Raw genomic sequence first — 20,783 nt, 5'->3', positions numbered from 1 at the left:
AATTACAGACTCGAAAAGCTTTGGAAAATGGTTCACAAAAAAAATAGGCACGAAAAATCACGTTTTTTTTTGTTTAAACTGCATTTTGGGATAATAAATAAAATTTTTGAGGAATTTCATTGGCACCTTCGGAAAGTGGAGATCTTAAGCAATAAAAATATATGTGTCTCAATTTTTTCTAGTGTCGAATAGTCCTAGTTATTGGCCGTTGAAAAGCAGTGTACCGGTAGTGGCGTTTTGGCCGTTTAAGGGTTAAATCAATTTAAGAGTCCTTTTCAATACAAACATTTGAATGAAAAGCAATAATAGCAAAAAATTGTAGGCAGCAGGAATCGACCCCGGACTTTCTACTTGCAAAATCAGAGCGTCACCGCCTGATCTAACGGAGAGTTGAAAGACTATCGCATCGCAATCCACGCATTAATAATATAAATAACTGTTTTTTATTTAGTGAGATAGTTCATTTGACGTCATTTGCGTGCAAGTGACATCATTTACTTGCGATTAACGTAATTTTCTTATCAGAATAATTAGTATGTAGTTTAAAACTTTCATTCAGCTTTACGAGCTTTACTTAATGTTTGACTTAATTTTTTTAATACAATATACAATTATTTAAGTAAGAATCTAGAAATCTAATTGCTCTAGAATATGTTCTGACATAAAACGAATTTTAAGAGACTGAAAGGCATTACAAATAATTGGGATTCTTGCACTATTATCAAAAGATCGACGTCAGTAGAATATAGGATGGTAATTAGCTGAATATTGAATTATTGTCGAACCAGACATCCATGTACAGACTATTAAGTGTCATGCAGGTGCATCTCGAATCGTCAGATAAATTTTTATTTTTTGACTATCATTTTTTATCGGATAATTTTTGTATTAACATTCATTCAATTTTTAATTACGCTGCAATCGCAAATTTGACAATATAATATTAATTCAAAGAATATTTTTCCAAATTGAAAAGTTTTTTAAGCTTTTATCAAGTCAATATTGTAAAAATATTTCTTCTTTAAAATCAATCTTGAGGATTGGTGGATAAAAAAATTTACAACGGATACAAAAACTTGGAAAATTATCTGATCGGATTAGAATGTAGACTGCAATTGGTACATGAGAAACAAGTTTTTTTTCGATCAAGGAATCTGCTGAAAAAACACCTGCTTTTTATACGTCGGCGATTGAAATCTCGTAAGAAATACGTGACTCTTAACAGTAATAACTTACCTAAATCTCACGCACCATGTCATTTATAGCCAGTCAATTCAGTATTGTCATTTATTTCTCATCACGCTCAGTTCAAAGAATGATGAATTTAGTACATAATTAAAATTGTCAAAGACAACATAAAAAGCATGTTAGTACACTGAGATAAATGTTTGTTTGGATCAAATACACCATTGTTTGACTGAAGAAAATTTTATCTGAATCAAAAAGATGTTTTTTTGATTGATACAGACTTCTGAATGTATTTGTGTTTAAAATTATATAATTTTTCTAAAAGGCTAGCTGTAAATGCTCGCTTGCGAACGGCGCGTCCACGTCCCTGGAGTTTTATTTCCTGCCATTAAAAATTAAACAATTTAAAAATACATTATTAAAAAATAATAATATTGAGGATTGTTTAAAATTTTAATATTTTAATTAATACTTTCGGATTGAAAATAATTTAAATTGAAAAAATATATAAATATTAAACGATTTTGATTTGAAAACGTTCTATATCAAACAATTCTAGATTAGGTAATATTTAAAAAAGGAGCTTCTTTTGAATTGAATAAAAAGCCACTGTACTTGTATAATTTTTAAATAAAATCATTTAAAATTAATTAATTTAACGTGGAAAGTATTTAAAGTTGAAAATTTTTAAATTATAATTCAAAGCGTTCAAAATAAAAATAAATTCATTTTTAAGCGAAGAAACTCGAAGCTGAATGATTTTAGACAACATTTTTGAAAATAAGACTATCTCAAAATGTTCAAAATGGAATAATTTCAGATAAGAATTTCGACAACTGGATAATTTCAAATTTTCAGAAATTGAATTTGGAATATTTCTGAATAAAAGCATTCAAAATTAAATAATTCAAAGTTGAAATACTCAATTTAAATCATCTTTAATTCGAAACGATCAAAATTTGACAATTTGAAATTACATGCTTCAAAGTCAACACTTTGAATTAAAACTTTTTTATACTCATAAATTATAAAATTTCAATAATTTTAACCATTTCAATTTTAATTGCAAAATTAAAACTTATAAAAATTAAAAATTCAACGTTTAACATAAAAAATCAGAACTCTAAAATTGTAAGTATTCAAAATTATAGAAATTATTCAATTACTGGTGTATCAATTTTAGACATTTCTATTTTTATATATTTCATTTTTTTATTTTAAAAAGCGCAAGCTTTACATTTTTAATTTCAAAACGTTAATTTTATAACACTTCATTTAAAATCATTATTTATTCTTGGAATAGTCTAATCAAATATTTATTAATTCTAAGTGATTTGTTTCTTTAAATATTTAACTAAAAATAAGATAATTTTTATATATAACATTTAATAATTAAAATTAAAAAAAGGAATACAATACAAGATCGATATGATTCCAATTTTGGAAATTATACAATTTCAAGCCTTTTAATTCGAAATTGTTTTATTTTTTTATTTTTAAGTGATTTTTAATTCATTTTTAAGGCTTGGAATTGATAAATTATCTTATTAATTTTCCATTGTTTTGAATATATTTTTGAGGTTGCTTTTCATCGACATTTTTAAAAATAAAAATTCTTTAAATTCAGAATTGTGCAATTATGAAGTCTTTTAATTTTATATTTTACAATTTTTAAGAATTTAAAAATTCAGACAATTTTGTACTTTTAAAATTGACACTAAATAATTTAGAATATTTGAAATAAGCATCGATATTAGTAGTCAAATGTCCAATATGAATATAAAATATAAAATATTTCAGAGTGGCCTCTAAAAGAAAAAAGAAATTTCTAGCCATTTCTCGGTTATTAAAGTTTTTTTTCAGGCCACTCATTATGCTTATTTTTAATAGAGAGAGAGAGCATGAAACCCGCTACCGTAACTGTAGTGTGCATTATTTTTAAATTGATATTAAAAGAGTTATGACTTGTTAAAACAAATAATATTCGCTTAACAGTTTATGCAGAGATTTATTTTTACGAGTAAATAATAAAATGTGGATTTTTTTACCTTAAGGTATTTGAAGAAAAAAATCTAAGCTTTTCTTTCTGTAAAAAAAGAACTGTTAAATAAAAAAATGTCCAATTTAGTTTTGACCCCCATTTTTGACGTTTCTTTTGGACCAAGAAAACTACTTTTTAGTCCTAAAATATTAATCTGTTTTACAATGGTATATTCAAAATTATAACAATAAATAAAATTTAGGAGATTCTAAAGTGACAGATATGATTAATAAGTATCATATCAGATATTATCAAGTGGAATTAAAAGTGAATAGATAGATTTTGTTACTATAAAATCTTATTTTTCTAAAAAAAATCCCTTTCATTTTAACCTCTCGAAATTCTTGAATTAAAGTCTTGGAACTAAGTCGTTAAAAGTTATTAATTTACAAATTGTTTATGTTCAATCATTAATAATAAATTTTTAACCAAGATGGATAACTTTTCTATCATAAAACATGAATAAAAAACCAAAAAAATTGATTTCAACAAAATAGTTGAGTTTTTCAACAATTAATCAAATTTTTAAGAAAATAGTTAATGCCTTAACCAAATACTAGTTTAATTTTAACCAAATAGTCGAATTTTCAAACAAAAAAGATTGACATTCGACCTAAACAATTTGCATTTTCAACCAAAAGTGACTTGTATTTGGAACCCGAAACGTTGAATTTTCAACAAAAAAAAGTTAATTTTTCAAGCAAGAAAGATTAATGTTCAATATGGAAGGACCAATTTTCAACTAAATAACTGAAATTTCGATAAAAAAAAAGATTAAATTAACAAAATGGTTAAAATTTCAACGAAACAAATGATATTTACACCAAATATTTTAATTTTTAAATCAAAAAGGTAAGTTTTGAACCAAAAATGGAATAGCCTAATTTTTAATTTAAGCAATTACTTTAAAAAAATAAACTCATCAGTTAGTTGAATTAAAAAAAGGAATTTTTAACTGAATATATAGTTGAATCTTCAGCGAAAAGATGAATTTTCTACCCAAAAAGATGAATTTTCCACAAAAGTTGATGAGGGTGAATTTTTAGAAAAATAGTTCAATTCCAAGAAGATGAATTTTTAACAAGTAAGAATATTTTTTTCCCCAGAAAGACGACTTTTCATTAAAATACGTGCATTTTCTACCAAATGGCTGAATTTTCAAACCGAAATGCAATAGTAACATTTTCAGATAAAAAGAAAAATTTCTAATAAAAAAAACGATTTTTTTTTAACAAAATGGTTAATATTTTAACCAAAAAGATGAATTTTTCACCCTAAGATTAATTTTCTACTAAACAGTTGCATTTTCAACTAAAATGATGAATCTTCAACCCAAGAAAATTAATTTTTTACAAAGTATTTCAAATTATAGCAAGCATTCGATATTTATACAGAATAGATATTTCTCAAAGGAACAAATAATAGTTGGTATTTCATTTAAAAAATGTCTTAATTGAAAAGTAGAAAATATCAATTTTCAACAAAAATGGAAAAGTTAACATATTCATTTGAAAAAATGTATTCTTAACCAAAAAGTTTAATTTTAATTAAAGGGATTGTTCTTTAAGCCAAGAAGATTAATTTTATACAAAAAAAGGAATAGTTAAATTTCCAGATAAAGAATTTAATTTTCAACCAATGAGATGAATCTACAACCAAAAAAGGAAGTTTGAACAAAAAATTCAACTATGAACCAACTAGTTCAATTGTTTACCAAGAAAGATAACTTTTATAAAAAAAAATTGTTGAATTTCCAATAAAATAATGAAATGTTTAACCAAATAGTAGAATTTTTAAGCAAACGAGTTGAAATGTGAACCAAAAATATAATAGAGTACCATTTAAGGGAAATTCTAAAACCCTATTAAAATGTATCATCAGGAAACGTACTAAACGTTATCTAAGTTCGTAGCATTACTTCTACTGAAATAAAAAAATGTACGAAAAGTGAGTGGAAACATAGGATCGTTTGAATGTGGACATAATGAATGGATGAATAGTAGATTATTATGCAAAATCCAACACCAAGGTCCATTAAAACCGACATTTCTTTTATTTTCAATCCTTTCCGATCCCTATGTGCAATCCGGATTGAAGATTCAAAATTTTATTCTGACAAGATCGGATACAGATTAAGAGATTTCGGAATGATTCAAAATTCACTGGAACTTGGAATGAAGTACATATGGTTTCGAGAGTGACTTGCAGTGGCCATCAACATAAATCCAGGCAATCCAAACGTTTCTCATCACGAAACCGCCGAGGATATCAATTCTCGGAACAATGTGTAAACCCGGACTGATTAAATCCAAGTTCCAGTGTAGTTTGGATTGGTAGCTAAGGCGTCAAGGCACGTTCGAGGGATCTGTTTATATTATTGGATATCAAAATTCCTAGTGATTTTGTTAAGGTGATCGTGCAGAATTCGTGTGGAGCTCATTTACGGTTTTTAACATTTATTTAATCTTCAAACATTGTAATTATTTAAACAATTTTTATAAATGGCTATTTTTTAAAGAATAGGTTTAATTTATTATATTGCTTTGTAAATTTATAAGAACTAATAATTATTTAAACAATCTTAATTTAAAAATTAAACGTTTGACTTTTTTCTAGGAGTCAATTTGTTCACGGAGCCAACTTACTCTTTTCTATGTTGCTTTGCAAATTGACAAGAACTAATAATTATTTAAAGAATTTCGATCAAAAAACTAAAAGCGACTCTTTTTCTACGAGTCAATTTGTTTATGGAGGCAACTAATAGTATCTATTCGGAGCCTCTTTCCTATATTGCTTCGCAAATTTACAAGAACTATTAATTATTTAATCAATTTAAATTTAAAAAATTAATAGTTTGGCCTTTATCCTACGAATTAATTTGTTTTCGAAGATACCTAATAATGACTATAAGATTGATTTTTTCTATACTGCTTTGCAAATTTACAAGAATTATTAATTATTTAAACAATTTTAATTAAAAAATTAAAAGTTGGCCTTTTTTCTACAAGTTAATTTGTTCACGTAGTCAACTAAGAATGTCTATCCGATGACTCTGTTCTATATTGCTTTTCAAATTTACACGAACTATTAATTATTTAAACAATTTTAATTTTAAAATGAGGAATTTGACCTTTTTTCACGGAGTCAACTAACTCTTTTCTATGTTGCTTTGAAAATTTACCAGCACTACTAATTATTTAAACAATTTTAATTTAAAAATTTAAAGTTTGGCCCTTATCCTACGAATCAATTTGTTTTTCACTTTTCTATATTGCTTTGCAAATTTACAAGAACTATTAATTATTTAAACAGTTTCAATTTTAAAATTTAAAATTTGGCCTTTATACTACGATTAAATTTGTTTTCTAAGTCAACTAATAATGTTTATCCGATGACTCTTTTCTATGTTGCTTTGTAAATTTACAATAACTATCAATTATTTAAATAATTTTAATTACAAAATTAGGAGTTTGCAGTTTTTCCCAATAGTAAATTTGTTTACGAAGTCAACTAAAAATGTCTATGCGATGACTCTTTTCTATATTCATTTGCAAATTTACAAGAACTATTAATTATTTAAACAATTTTAATTTGAAAAATTTAAAGTTTGGCCTTTTTTCGACAAGTAAATTGGTTTACTGAGTTAACTAAGAATGTCTATCCGATGACTCTTTTCTATGTTGCTTTGCAAATTTACAAGAACTAATAATTATTTAAACAATTTCAAACGAAAAATTAAAAGTGTCTTTTTTTCTATGAGTCGTTTTGTTTACAGAGTCAACTAAGAATGTCTATCTGATGACTCTGTCGTATGTTGCTTTGCAAATTCACAAGAACTATTAATTATTTAAACATTTTTAATTAAGAAATTAAGAGTTTACCCTTTTTTTCGACGAGTCAATTTGTTTACGGAGTCAACTAAGAATGTCTATCCGATGACTCCATCGTATGTTGCTTTGGAAATTTACAAGAACTATTAATTATTCAAACAATTTTAATTAAAAAATTATGTGTTTGCCCTTTTCTCTACAAGTAAATTTTTTTACAGAGTCAACCAAGAATGTCTATCCGATGACTTTTCTATTTTGCTTTGTAAATTTACAAGATATATTAGTTATTTAAACAATTAAAAAAATGAATAGTTTGATCTTTATGCTACGAGTTAATTTGTTTTCGAAATCAACTAAGAATGCCCATTCGATGACTTTTCTATGTTGTTTTGTAAAGTTACAAGAACTATTAATTATTGAAAGAATTTCAATTGAAATATTAAGAGTTTGGTTTTTTTTTCTACGAGTAGGTTTCATTTTTCACCATAATTCACTAAGAATATCTATCCGAGGATTTTTTTTCTCTGATGCTTTGAAAATTTACAATTATTAATTATTTAAGAAATGTTTATCAACATGTTTATAGCTTGGCTATTTTCAAAGGAAGAGGCATAATTTGTTTACGGAATGAACTAAGAATGTCTTTCGATGATCATTTTCCACGTTACTTTGTAAATTTATAATAATTATTAATCATTCAAACAATTTTCATAAACATATTGAGAGTTGGGCTATTATTCAAATTTGTTTACCTAGTTAACTAAGATTGTCTTTGTAATGACTCTTTTTTGTTATTTGTTAAATGTACCAGAATTATTAATTATTGAAAGAAGTTTCATAAAAATTTTATAATTTGGATATTTTTCAACGAATAGGGTCAGTTTTTTACTAAGGTTTAGTTCGCGAGTTAAGTCGGGTTTTCAAAATTCGAGTACACAACCCGGCCTTTCGTCGTATATGGTCACCCATCCAGGTGCTAGGGGCGCTCGAAATGGCTTGACATTTGGACTCTTCTCGAGTCGAGATCATTTACTATGTATTTCTATGAAAATTTGTACGCACTAAAATTTTAGATGTTTTTTCCAAACTTCCAGAAAAATGTTTAGTGTTGCACAATAATTAATTCTGCATCGTGAGAGGGTACCCATGCGGAGTCGTGTACGAATATAAGTTATTCAAGGAAAAATGATTATCGCGGTATTTTCTTGAACTTCATTTCCAAATAGAATAATTACAAGTAAAATAGTGGGTCGCGCGCGTAGCGCGCGTTTGGGCTTATAGTTTGTTAAAAATTCACCTTTTTTTGGTTGAAAATTCAGTTTTTTTGGTTGAAAGTTATAGTATATCACCAAGGTACGAATCCAATTCCAACCTGAAATCTTGATTTTCTACACGGAGGCACTTATATAAGCGATCAGAAACAATATTCCTTAATAGACTTTTAGCGAAAAATTGTCAGTTTTCCTAGAATACAATGATTTTTTTTCATAAAATTTTTCTATTCTTATTCATCCTTCGCACATCTCGGAAGTAAGTTTTTATTTTTTGTTTCAAACCGAACCTTTTCCAATTTTAGGTTTCTATAACACTGAGATAGTTAACGTCCACAATATATTTTTCGGATCTGGATAATTAAAAAAAATTATTTTCGCCTCAATTAAAAAACACTTCAACTCGGAAGAAAACTTTTAATTTATCTTTAAATGTTGATTTCGATTTTACAGAATGTTATATTTCTCTCCTGAAAAATTCCGATTTTTCGGTTATTTAACAACAAAATCTATTCAATTTTATTGTATTGCACAAATTGAATCACATTCAATATATTGAAGTCTGTGCACATTGAATGCCATTAAATCACGTTAAGCTCCAGGTTATTTTGTATTGCATGCTATTAAATTCCATTAAAATCAAATTCAATATAATTGTATTTACTTCGATTTCAGTAGAAGTCATTCGAATTGTACTTGTATTTTCTTCAGTTCAATTGCGATCAGTTTGAATTATGTTGAATTAATCTTTACTCCCATTGAATTGCATTGGGTTCTGTAAATTGAATCCCATTTAAAATAGTGAAGTCCGTGGAATTAGATTAAATTTTATTACCATTAAAATTGTTAAATATATTAAACTACAGTTTTCAAATGCAACAAATATAGTGTTAAAACTTACTTATCAAACAGGATTTAGAGTCTTCAGAGATTTTTCTATTTCTAGTGAAAAACCTTCTATTAAAACATCACTCATAGTTTCTTCGAAAGAAAAGTTTAATCCAATTGATTTTATTCCGGGTTACGGAGTAGGCTTAGCGTCTTAGAAACATCAATGCCAGTGGAATAGGAAACGACAATTTATCAAGTTTACATACCGAACTACACATGCAATTTAATGGGTGGGAGTACTCATTGATATATTTCTGCATCACTCATTCAGCTTTCAATTTCTTTAAGCTTTAACAATTGTTTTTCTTAATTATCTTTACTCTAATACAAATGAAAATAATTATTTTATGATAAACTATTGTGTTTCGAAACTTTTTTATACATTCTCATTAGTTGGTTGAGAAAGAATTACAATTGTCCGAAATTTGACACAACAATTTTTCAACGGATCTCCACGTTTTGAGACCCCCTGAATCCGAAAATCAAGTTTTCACGATGGCGTCTGCCTGTCCGTAAACACTATAACTCGAAAAAATGAACAAATCAAACCCATCTTTGTCACACTTTTTTCAGGTCCTAAAAGAAAGGACGGTTTCGTTAACCAGTCATTTTTGATGAAAATTAAAAAATTGAGAGCATTTTAAAAATTTTTGAGACCATTTTTTTCTGAATTTAAAAATTCTGTGTACGGATATTTATAGTACTATAATGGACAAACAATTTTTCCTAATGACTTTTTTCAATAAGAAGCAAATTCTCAGAGTTATAGCATGTTAAAAAATTTTTTAATCAACCGAAATTCAAAATTTTAAGCCAAACAACGCACGATACGAAAAAAAGTCAAGAAAAGAAAAATATTGCTTTTTAAAAGCCCTACAAAACTGTCATAAAAAATTTTTGGATTTTCTTGGAAAATCGAAAATTCAAATGCTGATTGCCCAAAAAAATAATTAAAAATTAAAAATTTCATTTTATGTTCAAACTATGTAGGGTACGAAAAAAGGTGAATTAACCAAAATTCATATCCAAAAAAAAGATCTACAATTTCATTAAGAATCATTCCTTGATAGAACGCGTACTTTTTGTTTTATTCGTGAAAAAAACATAAAAAATAAAATAAACAATTTGTCGTAAAATGACGAAAGTTACGGAGAAAAAAGATTTAACAAAACCTGTTTACAAATGTCTGTCCAAAATCGAGCGCGTAGCGCGAGTGTCACGATGAGAATGTTTACCTCAAGGCCTACAGAGCTTTGAGAATCTTAATCTTTGACTATATTTAATTAAGTAGACAATTCAGAATATGAAGATGCATATATATACTGTAATCTAAAAGAGATCTTTTTGATAAAGTTTTATTTAAGCATTCCAACCGTTAAGAATAAATATCCGAGCGCGGAGCGCTTTTAATGAATCTTCTTAGAACTTATAAATTAGGAAAATATTCAAATTTATATATATATATTTATATATTAATAATTTTTTCAAATGTGTTAAAATATGTATTAATGTATTAATGGAAAATGTGTGAATTAAAATAATTTTAACTCTTGAGAGGCAGACACGAATTGATTAGAATTAAAATTTCAAAACTTATATTCCACATGCAGGAATTAAAACAATTTATTATACATATTTTGTGCATTGATTAAAAGGAATTTAATAAACTAAAAATATGAATACTTTTGCAGAATACAAGATATCTCTATGAGGTGTGCCTATCGGTACAATTAGAAGGAACTAAATGTATTGAAAACACATTCTCTTTTGTGGAATAGGAAACTGTGTGTCAGTCACTATGGAAATAGACATTAATTAGTTTCGGAGATATCCTATTTTTATGATGACATTTTATACACTCAAAAAAATATCTGTTAAAATCAACCAAAATTCTGGTTAAGTTATGCCCTTACTATTTTTTCTGGTTAAAGTAATCAGAATTCTGCTTGTATTAATCAGAATTTCTGGTTAATTTAACCAGAATTCTGGTTACTCTAACCAGAAAAAATAGTAAGGGCATATTTAAACAGACATTTTTTTGGGTGTACATATGGAAAATTCACGCATTCAAAAGAATAGAATAATCTTCATTTTTACGCTGAAATCTAAAAATATGAATTTTTCTCTATTCAACGCTTATTACCGTTAAAGAAATCATTTGATTGGTTGAAGTAAATACCCAATTAGTTATTTTAATAAACCGATTATAGTTATATCAACTTACTAATAATATGATTGAGACAACTGTAATAAAAATTGAACATGACATTCTTATACAAGTAAAAAAAGAGTTATTATAAAAGTTCGTAATAATGATCAAAGAATGAAATAAGGATCAGAACTCTTTTTTTAAGATCATGAATAACATGACAAACAATATAGTCGAGAATTTAAGTCAGTCATAATTAATGTTTCTTTTTTTTTTTAAATACTAATGAAGAATTTGGAGTATTTGGAAATGAATAAGAACAAAAATAATGATAATAATAATGATAATGTCAATATACTACACACACACATATAATAATTTATTTGGATTTATATTTTATATAATTATTAAAATTTTCTGTTGCTCACTCGAGGCCTGACATGGTTCTTCTTGACTTCGAGAAGCGAACCATGTTCGTTATCGAATTTTCGGCACCAGCTGACAAAAACATAATAACCAAGGAGAATGAAAAGAAACAGAGGTGTCGAGACCTTATAAGGGAGTTGCAACGATTGTACCCGGAATATTCTGTTAAACTAATCGTCCGTATCATCGGAACTCTTGGAGGTGCCAAGCTTTCACTTGCTAATGGCCTAAAAAGCATCCCTGCGTGTCAACAATATGCTAAAACACTTGCGGGAAAAATTCAGAAGGCAGTAGTCCTTGGGTCGCTCCGTGTTCTTAGGGTGCACGGGGCTTTTGCTGGATCGTCGTATTGATTCCTTTACAGACTGTAACTACCTATCTCACGGTCGTGAGACGTAGTTGTGGCTGAAATTTTACCGCGATTTCGCTGGGAGCGGGTGCAATTTTCCAGATTAGCACCCGCTCCCGGCGAAATCCTGTGGTTGTCCTTATGACAAATTTTTAAATATATATAATACAACATTATTATTGTTTTATAAAATTGTGTAATTTGTATTATTATTAGATTGATTATTATTAATAAATTTAATTTTTATTAAGTCATTTACTAATTTCATTAAATATTAGGAAACAAATAATATTAATAACATTGGAATTGAAAACATTTCAAACTTTAAGTTAAGACAGTATAAAATCATCTGGTAAACCTTGGTAATCTATTCAATATTTGAAAAGAAATACATTAAAGATGTTGAATGCTGATTTTTAAATATTGTAATCCATTTCGGTTCAAGAGAAGAAATATAAATATGCAAAAACATTTTTCAATGTATTCAAAAATATATAGAAAATCTAAACAAGTGCTTACATTTGAAATAAATAAATTGATGCTTAAAATATATTTGTTATAAACCCAGATTTTTGAAATTCAATACCCTTATAATCTAAATGACTTTACAACTAAATGAATCTAAATAACTGCATCCTTCTTTGATAGATGTTACAAGATCAGCTACATCATTATTGACCATTAAGTTTTCCCAGATGACTTTTCAATAATTATTTTTAAATTATTAATTTCATTAATCTGCCTACGTCGCTGATCGAAATAAAAAAACTTTTCTGGCTCCTTAATATTACGGAAGAACGCCGTTGGCTCGTGACGGTACTTTTTCAAATTATTTCAGCGCCAAAAAGCATTAAATATTTTAGAGAATGCTTTCAACTCTGGGTTGGCGGTATTCTTGTGAATTTTTTTTGTGACGTATCCGGTCGTTAATTTTCTAATTCACAAAGTTACGGTCCACTTTCTCGAGTTAAAGTTACTCTTGCGAAATAATTCTCGACAATTTTTTAGGTAACGGTGTTTTTGCTATATTTATATAATGATGATTATTTATAATATTAATCACTTTATAACTAGTTTGCATAATTAATTGCATCTTTGTTTCAAGAGTTTTTTGATAAAAAGGATCATTTTTCGATTTTTTTTAGTTAGCGGTCTTCTTCAAAAACACAGCAGAAATGAAAAATAAATTATTGTTGATTGCAGCTCAAGTGGCCCATTTCTGTTATCTCTATAAATAAGCATTACTCATACCGTGCTCATTAGTTAATTGACCCTTGATTAGTATTAGCATTCAACACTTTTCAATAATGCTAAATATTTTTTCCCGCCTCAGAGTGAGATCAAGATGGATGGAGAAAATGTGAGATTCTAATCAACCTAAATGTTACTCGAGATCTGCTCGAGAAATATGGACGTGGAATTGGTGGCTCGGACCTCCCTCTCATCTCTTCACATGGTGGACGAAAATCTCATTATCTCACCCAATAATCTTGATGGCTGGACCTGGACTAGCCTTCGGGTAAGTATTTCATTTTTTATTTAATGAAAACCACTGGAGACATTTAAATTTTCGTGCATTCTCGCTCCATATACTAGCGTGAGGTATAAATTTTAATGTTTCTTAATCCACAATCAAATGCAGGGTAGCACAGTAAAATGAATCAACTCGCATTTGGCCGATGTTCAGGAAAAACGAAAAACGTCTTATAAAATCTAATTTTCTGTTTAATTAAAAACTGATAATTGAAATTCTATATTATTAGTTGCTCAATAAAGGCGAAAAGAGTTTCATTAAACCAAGTCAGACAGTTTCGAGAATCTGAACGAAATAGCCGAGCTGAAAGAAAATTCCTGTACAGTAACCCCGGAGGATCCTGGACACGTTCTTATACGCGAACCTGCAAACGAACCTGTACAGGAATTTTGAGTAGGAAATTGTACATGATCCATCAAAGGAACCTGTATGCAAGCTAACCCTTGAATGATCCTGTACGGGTTCCTTCAGAGAGAATTGAGACGTGGATTCATGCACAGGAACCCGCGGGTCAATTTACTTTGTAAAGTAACCTCTACAGGAACCGGTACTGGATCATTCAAAGGTTTCTTCTTTGAGTGTAGGTTCTTTTGCAGTATCATGTACAGTTTACTTAGCCAAATTCCTGCGCAAGAACCGTCAAGATTACTTGAACAGGTTCGTGTCTAGGAACACGTCCAAGATCCTCAGATGTTCATGTACAGAAATGCTCAGCTTGGAGCTGTAGATTTGCAATATGATTTAAATTAAAGGTTATACTTTAAGATGCGTTCATTGTAAAAAATGTTTGCGTCGCCTATCTTGAGCGATGACAGGTTTCTAATGCAACTGTTTTTTTTTTTTTTAATATAATCATCGTGAAGTGTACTTTAAGATGATTGTATTAAAAACTTAAAAAAGCCTAAAACTTATACTTAAAACTTAAAGTATATTGAACTTAAACTTTATGTTTAAACTGTAATTCAGCTCTTATTAAAAGTCGCTCGACCGTCAAGTTGACCCTCTACGTTGTTTTCTGAAAATTGCCAAAAATGCGTTTTCCCTCAATTCTCTCAGAAACTTGTCGTGTTAGAAATACAGTGAACCCTGGAGATAGTGCCTCGAGTGTTAGTTCTTCTGAGACTTGATGCCGCGCCGTGGTGCTCATTCAGATGTGACAAACCAGAGAGAGAAACAGGAGAGAGAGAAAATAGTTAGGAATCCCCTGATATAGGTCCACCGTCAGCCTCAAAACCGGCAGTAACCAGCCGAAATCTACATTCGAAAAATATTAAATATTTTCATAATATATGCATCTACAAAAGAAAGTAACCAATTAAAGTATGAAAAAAATACAGTGGAATATTATTTCATAACTTTTTCAATAATTGATAAACCACTGGAAAAGGTCTAGAGAGGAGTCACATACACCAGAGTCGCGGTTTAGTGAGCCCCGGGTTTGTAGTTCCTAGTATTGCTGGCCCACGCAGTTTCTCAGCTCAAGGGGCGAGAGATGGTTGCAACTCTCGCCTCGGAAGAGTCTCTGTGCGCGTGTACTCAGTCGAATATACTGCGCAATATTATGCATTCCAGTTGGAAGCGATTCAGGCGACTCTGTCTGTTTAAATTTCTATTGTCCCGATTTAATAATAAAGCTATTTGCAGGCAACCCCCAACACTGTTACTAACCCGTGAGTTTCGTATAATATATAATGAACGTGCTGAGTTCATTAAATTACAAACTTTTTAAATTCAAATCTTTCAAATTTATACTTTAATCATTTAAAACTGAAAAATGGAAAGTATTACAATTTGAAAAAAAATCTTCAAGTTAAAATCATGTATGGTAAATGCAAGAAACGCCTGAAATTTACACTTGATTTTGTATAAATATTCAGAATGTTTAAATTGTAATGTTGAGGAAAGAAATGGAGATATTCAAATTTGAGAAGACTAATATTGGAATCTATTCAAATTTAAAGCCTATTCCAATAGAGAAAACTAATAGTTTAATTTTCGGAATTAAAAAGAATTGTTCTTAACCATGATTAATTAAATAAAGAAAGCTTACTATTTATTCGATTTTTTTACAATAGAGAAAAAAAAATTGATATCAATGTGGGTTTGAATTTTGTAGCCTGATTTGAAGTCTAGAAGGGTATTTGACTCAAGTTCATTAAAGCTATAGCTTTAATTAACTAGAGTGTATATATACAGTGTATGTATATATCGAAAATAGTTTTCATTTTTCGTAGTCTTCAAAGTTACTTTCACTAAAAAGCCTACACTTGATTTACATCTTAATCCTTGTCCCGGTCGAACAATAAAGGCATAAACTCGATAAAGTATTATTGATAAAAAAAAGCAATTAACTCATTTTAGAGAAAAGCCAGATGATAAAATATTTTCAGTTTTAGTTAAACAAAAACCCTCTTAAAGAGAATTGAAATTATTATCGATATATTAATTATTTTAGTTCCTAATTTTGTTGCTAATAATAAATTTTGTCATTATGGAATTAACTCTTTTAAAGACGTATTTTCTAGTTTTTAAGTTAAAAAAAATTATTCTCAGAATAAATCGATTGCATACTATAGCAGAGAATTAATACGATTATTATCTTTTTACAGTCATAAGTTATTTGTTTGCGACTCTTCAGGGCAAAATACGGCCAGCGGTCTGCGATCCTCAGACTGTTTACTGGGATATAAACATTTGTGATTAAGGAAGCCCATATCTGAATTAGGTGATTGGAATGATATTTTCTGATACTTCACTGTATTTATTGCTGTCTCTAGTCTCATTAGCGGAAAATAAATTCTAACGTAATTAATGTCACTATATCAGCAATGAGAATACCAAAATTGACCGATGTAAAAAAATGGTAAAAAATGAACAATTATATGTGAAATTGTTTAAACTTGAAATTTTTCTATTTTGAATATTCAAAATTCGCAGGTGTTCATTTTTAAATGTTTTACTGTTTTATTTATTACCGATTCTATTTAATTTATTTAATTTAGAAGGAATGGGACTTAGGATGTTCAGTACAGAGAGTTCATATGAAAATAAAGTATATTTCAAAATAATTGATGAAATTGAGAAAAACCTACCGATTTTTAATTGCAATTAATTTTATAAAAGATACTAAAGCTTGCATGAGAAATGTATAGCTCGGTTTAAAATTTTTTATTTCGAAATAGTTAAATTCCTATTTTCCCACTCCTTCCATTGTTCGTCACAAATCATCGCACAAAGTTTAAACCACCTAAGATCCGAGGGAGAATTCATAAAAGCAAACACCGCGCCCCCACTTTAAATCAAAATTTTGTCTTATATTTAATTGAGGCTTAAAATAATACATGAAGCATACTAAAATAATATTTTAATAGGCTTCACAGCCCAAAATGCTTTCAAAAATGGGAAAATAGGGTGACTTTTCAAGAAAATAGAAACATAATAGCGGAAAAAGTTCTTTCAAATAAAATAATGTATACGTACGGTATTGAATTTAATATCAAATTCTTAAGATTTGAAGTTAAAGTCAACAAAAAAGCTGAACTTTCAACCAAAAAAAAAATTAATTTTCTACCAAAAGTAATGAAATTCAAACGAGAAAGTTGATTTTCCAAGCTAAAATGTCGAAGGTTTTAGAAAACAGTTAATTTTTAAACCCGTGAAGATGAATTTTCAACAAAAAAGTTAAATTTTAATCAAATAGTTCAATTAACAACAACAAAATTTCAACCAAATAGTTCAACTTTCAAGCAAAAGAGTCGATTTTTTTTTTAATATTTCAATTTTATACTAAAAACTTTTCTACAAAAAAAATTGTTTTCAATCCAAAATGACGATTTTTAGCAAAAGTGTTGAATTTTTGAAAAAGAAAGAAAGCTGTTTAGCAAACTAGTTAAATTATCAACAAAATAATAAAAAAAATGAAAAACAGTTGAATTTGTAACCACATAGTTCAATTCTTGACCCGCAAAAATTAATTTTCATCCAAATACTTACATTTTCAAAACAGTAAAATTACTTATCAACAAAACAGTTGCATTTAAAACAACATAGTTGAACTTTTTAGCAAAACGAATTAATTTTCAACCTACAAAGATGAATTTTAACGAAATGGTCAAATTTTTAAACAAACAAGATTAAACCCCAATCAAAACCATTGAATTTTCAATAAAATTGTTTAATTTTAAAGCTAAAAAGGCTAATTTTTTTTACGAGAGTTAAATTTTCAATTAAAGGTTTGAATTTTCAATCAGCAAAAATTTGTCTTCCAAGAGAGAAAAAAGTTTCAACCAAATAATCGAATTTTCAATCCAAGATGGTTAGTTCTCTAAAAATCGATTAATTTTCAACCCGAAAAATATGTGTTTAAAACTAAATAGTTTAATTTTACACAACAAATTATACAATTTTCTACTAAAAAAAGCGAATTTTCAACAAAGCAGTTGTATCTTGAGATCTAAAAGAGGAATTTTCTACAAAACAGTTAAATTTTCGACCCAAAAATATTAATTTTTAACAAAAAGCTAATTTTGAACCAAATAGATGAATTCTAAACTAAAACGATTATTTTTCAACAAAAAATGAAGAAGTCAAAGTTGCAGTTGAAAAAAATTATTAAGTAAATATTAAAAATTTCAAGCAGAGGTGGATTTTCAACAAATAAAATGATTTTTTTTTAAACAAAGTATGGTTTAACTTTCAGGCAAGTAGTTGAATTTTCAATCGAGAAGATTAAATGTCTACCAAAAAATACGAATTGACAATAAAATATATAAATTTTAAATCAGATTGTTGTTTTTTTAAATAAAAATGATCAATTTTCAACTAATAATGTGACAATTAAATTTCTGGTGAAAAATTAATTTTCTTTTGAAAACGAACGAATTTTCAACATAATAGTTACATCTTGAACAAATAAAGTGAAATTTTAACAAGTTCGTTCAAGTTTCTGCTAATTAGTTGGACTTTCAATAAAAAACATATTAATGTCTCTATTAAAAATTAATTAGTTTAATTCTCGGCTAAAACAATCAATTAAAAAAAACAATAGAATAGTTAAATTTTCAACCAAATGTAGTTTTTTTTTTAAACAAAAGAGATGAATTCTGAAATAAATGTAATACAGTTTCCTCTCCGAATAATGCCGGGCATGGGCTGGCAGGGGAAATATTTTTCGTGGAACTCAACTTCCCCCACTCTTGGCACGTGGAAGCGCCTTCGAATTCATGTCCGGCCTTTCTGAAATAGTGCCGATTATCAGTTTTCTTTTTTATCCCCGCAAATAAGAATTTTATGCATTTGGATGTTTTTTTTGCGATTTTGATTCAACAAAAATGTCTCGTTTGTGTACAAGAATTGATTCGGTCAGTATTTAATTAAACATTATATGTACTATAAAGCATTAATCCGGTTTTAGATTCTGCTTCAAATCGCCCGCCTTAAGTCGTTTGAACTATCAATTTAAGAATGTCCCAAATTATTATCAGAAATATTAAAAACAATCTAAGTACTGTCAGGTTGTGTACTCCTGGATCACCGGGATATCAAAGGTATGAATTGGTAGAAAAATTTCTTTTCGTAATGAGATTATACTGTGTAACCAAAGAAGATTGCTTAGGAGATATGAATAAAGTATCTTTACAAAATAAGAAAAATGCACTGAATTATAAAGCATAAAAGTTGCTTTATATTTATCCTATAAATTCAATTTTTGAATCCACCCCTTGCATATCGAAAACTGATTTACCGAACGGCTGCAGCGTTCGATAGATGGTCAGAAAAAGCAATTTCTTCATATTTTCGATATTCTCTGAATTTTGGTTCTGCAACGATTTTGTAGAGTCGAGCCTGGAAATTGAACGTCCCGGACGGAAATATCTTAAAAGCTGGCAGGTCAGTAAGAGAAATTCTATTCTTGGAGAAGCAAGGGGGTTGGGACGTCGGCAGAGATTAAAGATCAATATTACAGGGTGTATATCTGGACCGCATTCTCTTCTTTACTGACCCGTTTCAAACCTGACTCACACATAAATTTTGGACATAGACTAACTTAAACGGTTTATTGTCAACGGGTGTGTGGATTATCATAATGTGCAGATTGCAAATTGCAAATTCGCAGAAAACTACGGAGAGGCAAACGTTAATTTTGAAACGTTCTTGCTGAAAGGAGAAAGCGTTCTCTTTCACATTTCCGAATATCCTCATGGATTTCTGCAGTTGGAAAGAGGGAGGAAATGTGGAACGACTGCGCAAGGAAACCAGACTATCGCAATTTCAGGAGCTTAAATGTGTGTGGGAGGTGTGTGATTGTACTGCAGTCTTCATTAATAAATAAACCATGGAAAAAAATTGCAAAATAAAACATGCTTTGACGCTGAAAACTTCAATTTTGTAACGCTCAAATAATAAAATGCGTAAATAGATACTTGTGATACAAGTGCGCAAAATATACGATTGTCGACGGGTGTGAAACTTGCAGCATGAGCTGGAGTCTCGAAGTGACGAGTCCATGGTTAGGGACCGTCCATAAATTACTTGAGCAATTTTTGGCTCTTTTTGATTCCCCCGTCCCTCTAGTTTCCCATTTGTCGACCCTAGTTTTGGCACATCCCTCATTCTCAAAAGTAACGCAGCCGTTGGATAAACTCTGATTTCAAGCTTATTCTGCATTTTTTTGCGTTTATAGTTAATTCAGTTGTCAAAATGTCTACGGCCTGACCGTGTGGTAAACTATAAGCTTCGCTCCAGAATAAAGAATAATTAAAAACCTTGAAACTTCAGACTGTACTACCCGAAATGCTCTCAAAACAGGGGGACTTGGGTTATTTTTCACAAAAATGGGAGAATAAATTCTTTTAAATAAAATTAATCTACATACCATATTAAACTCAGTATTAAACACTTTAAATTCTTAAGATTTCAAGTTGAAATATATTATATTTACATAGTAGATGAACTTCTTAAATTAAAAAGTTAGAATTTTCAAACCAAAAAGGATGAATTTTTCGGAGGACAAAGTTCTCAACAAAAAGGTTAATTTTCAACCAAGATAAATGACCTTTCTGTCGTAAAATATTAATGTTTTATTCCAAAATAATGATTTTTAAA

The 20,783-nt window shown here is 28.7% G+C and overlaps 1 protein-coding gene across 1 annotated transcript in view; it reads left to right on the top strand.

Moving 5' to 3' along the window:
- The window catches only part of LOC117177554 (adenylate cyclase type 2), a 78,962-nt gene that overhangs the window by 4,683 nt on the left and 53,496 nt on the right, over positions 1-20,783 (top strand). Inside the window, exon 2 of the mRNA XM_033368356.1 lies at positions 13,479-13,664. Coding sequence (XP_033224247.1) covers positions 13,527-13,664 — 138 coding nt within the window. The 5' untranslated portion in view covers positions 13,479-13,526. The remainder of the gene's footprint in view (positions 1-13,478; positions 13,665-20,783) is intronic.

This window comes from Belonocnema kinseyi, chromosome 7 (genome assembly GCF_010883055.1).
Source record: "Belonocnema kinseyi isolate 2016_QV_RU_SX_M_011 chromosome 7, B_treatae_v1, whole genome shotgun sequence".
Taxonomy (NCBI): Eukaryota; Metazoa; Arthropoda; class Insecta; order Hymenoptera; family Cynipidae; genus Belonocnema; species Belonocnema kinseyi.
Note: the sequence above shows the minus strand (reverse complement) of the source record. Positions and strands in the feature narration are given on the sequence as shown.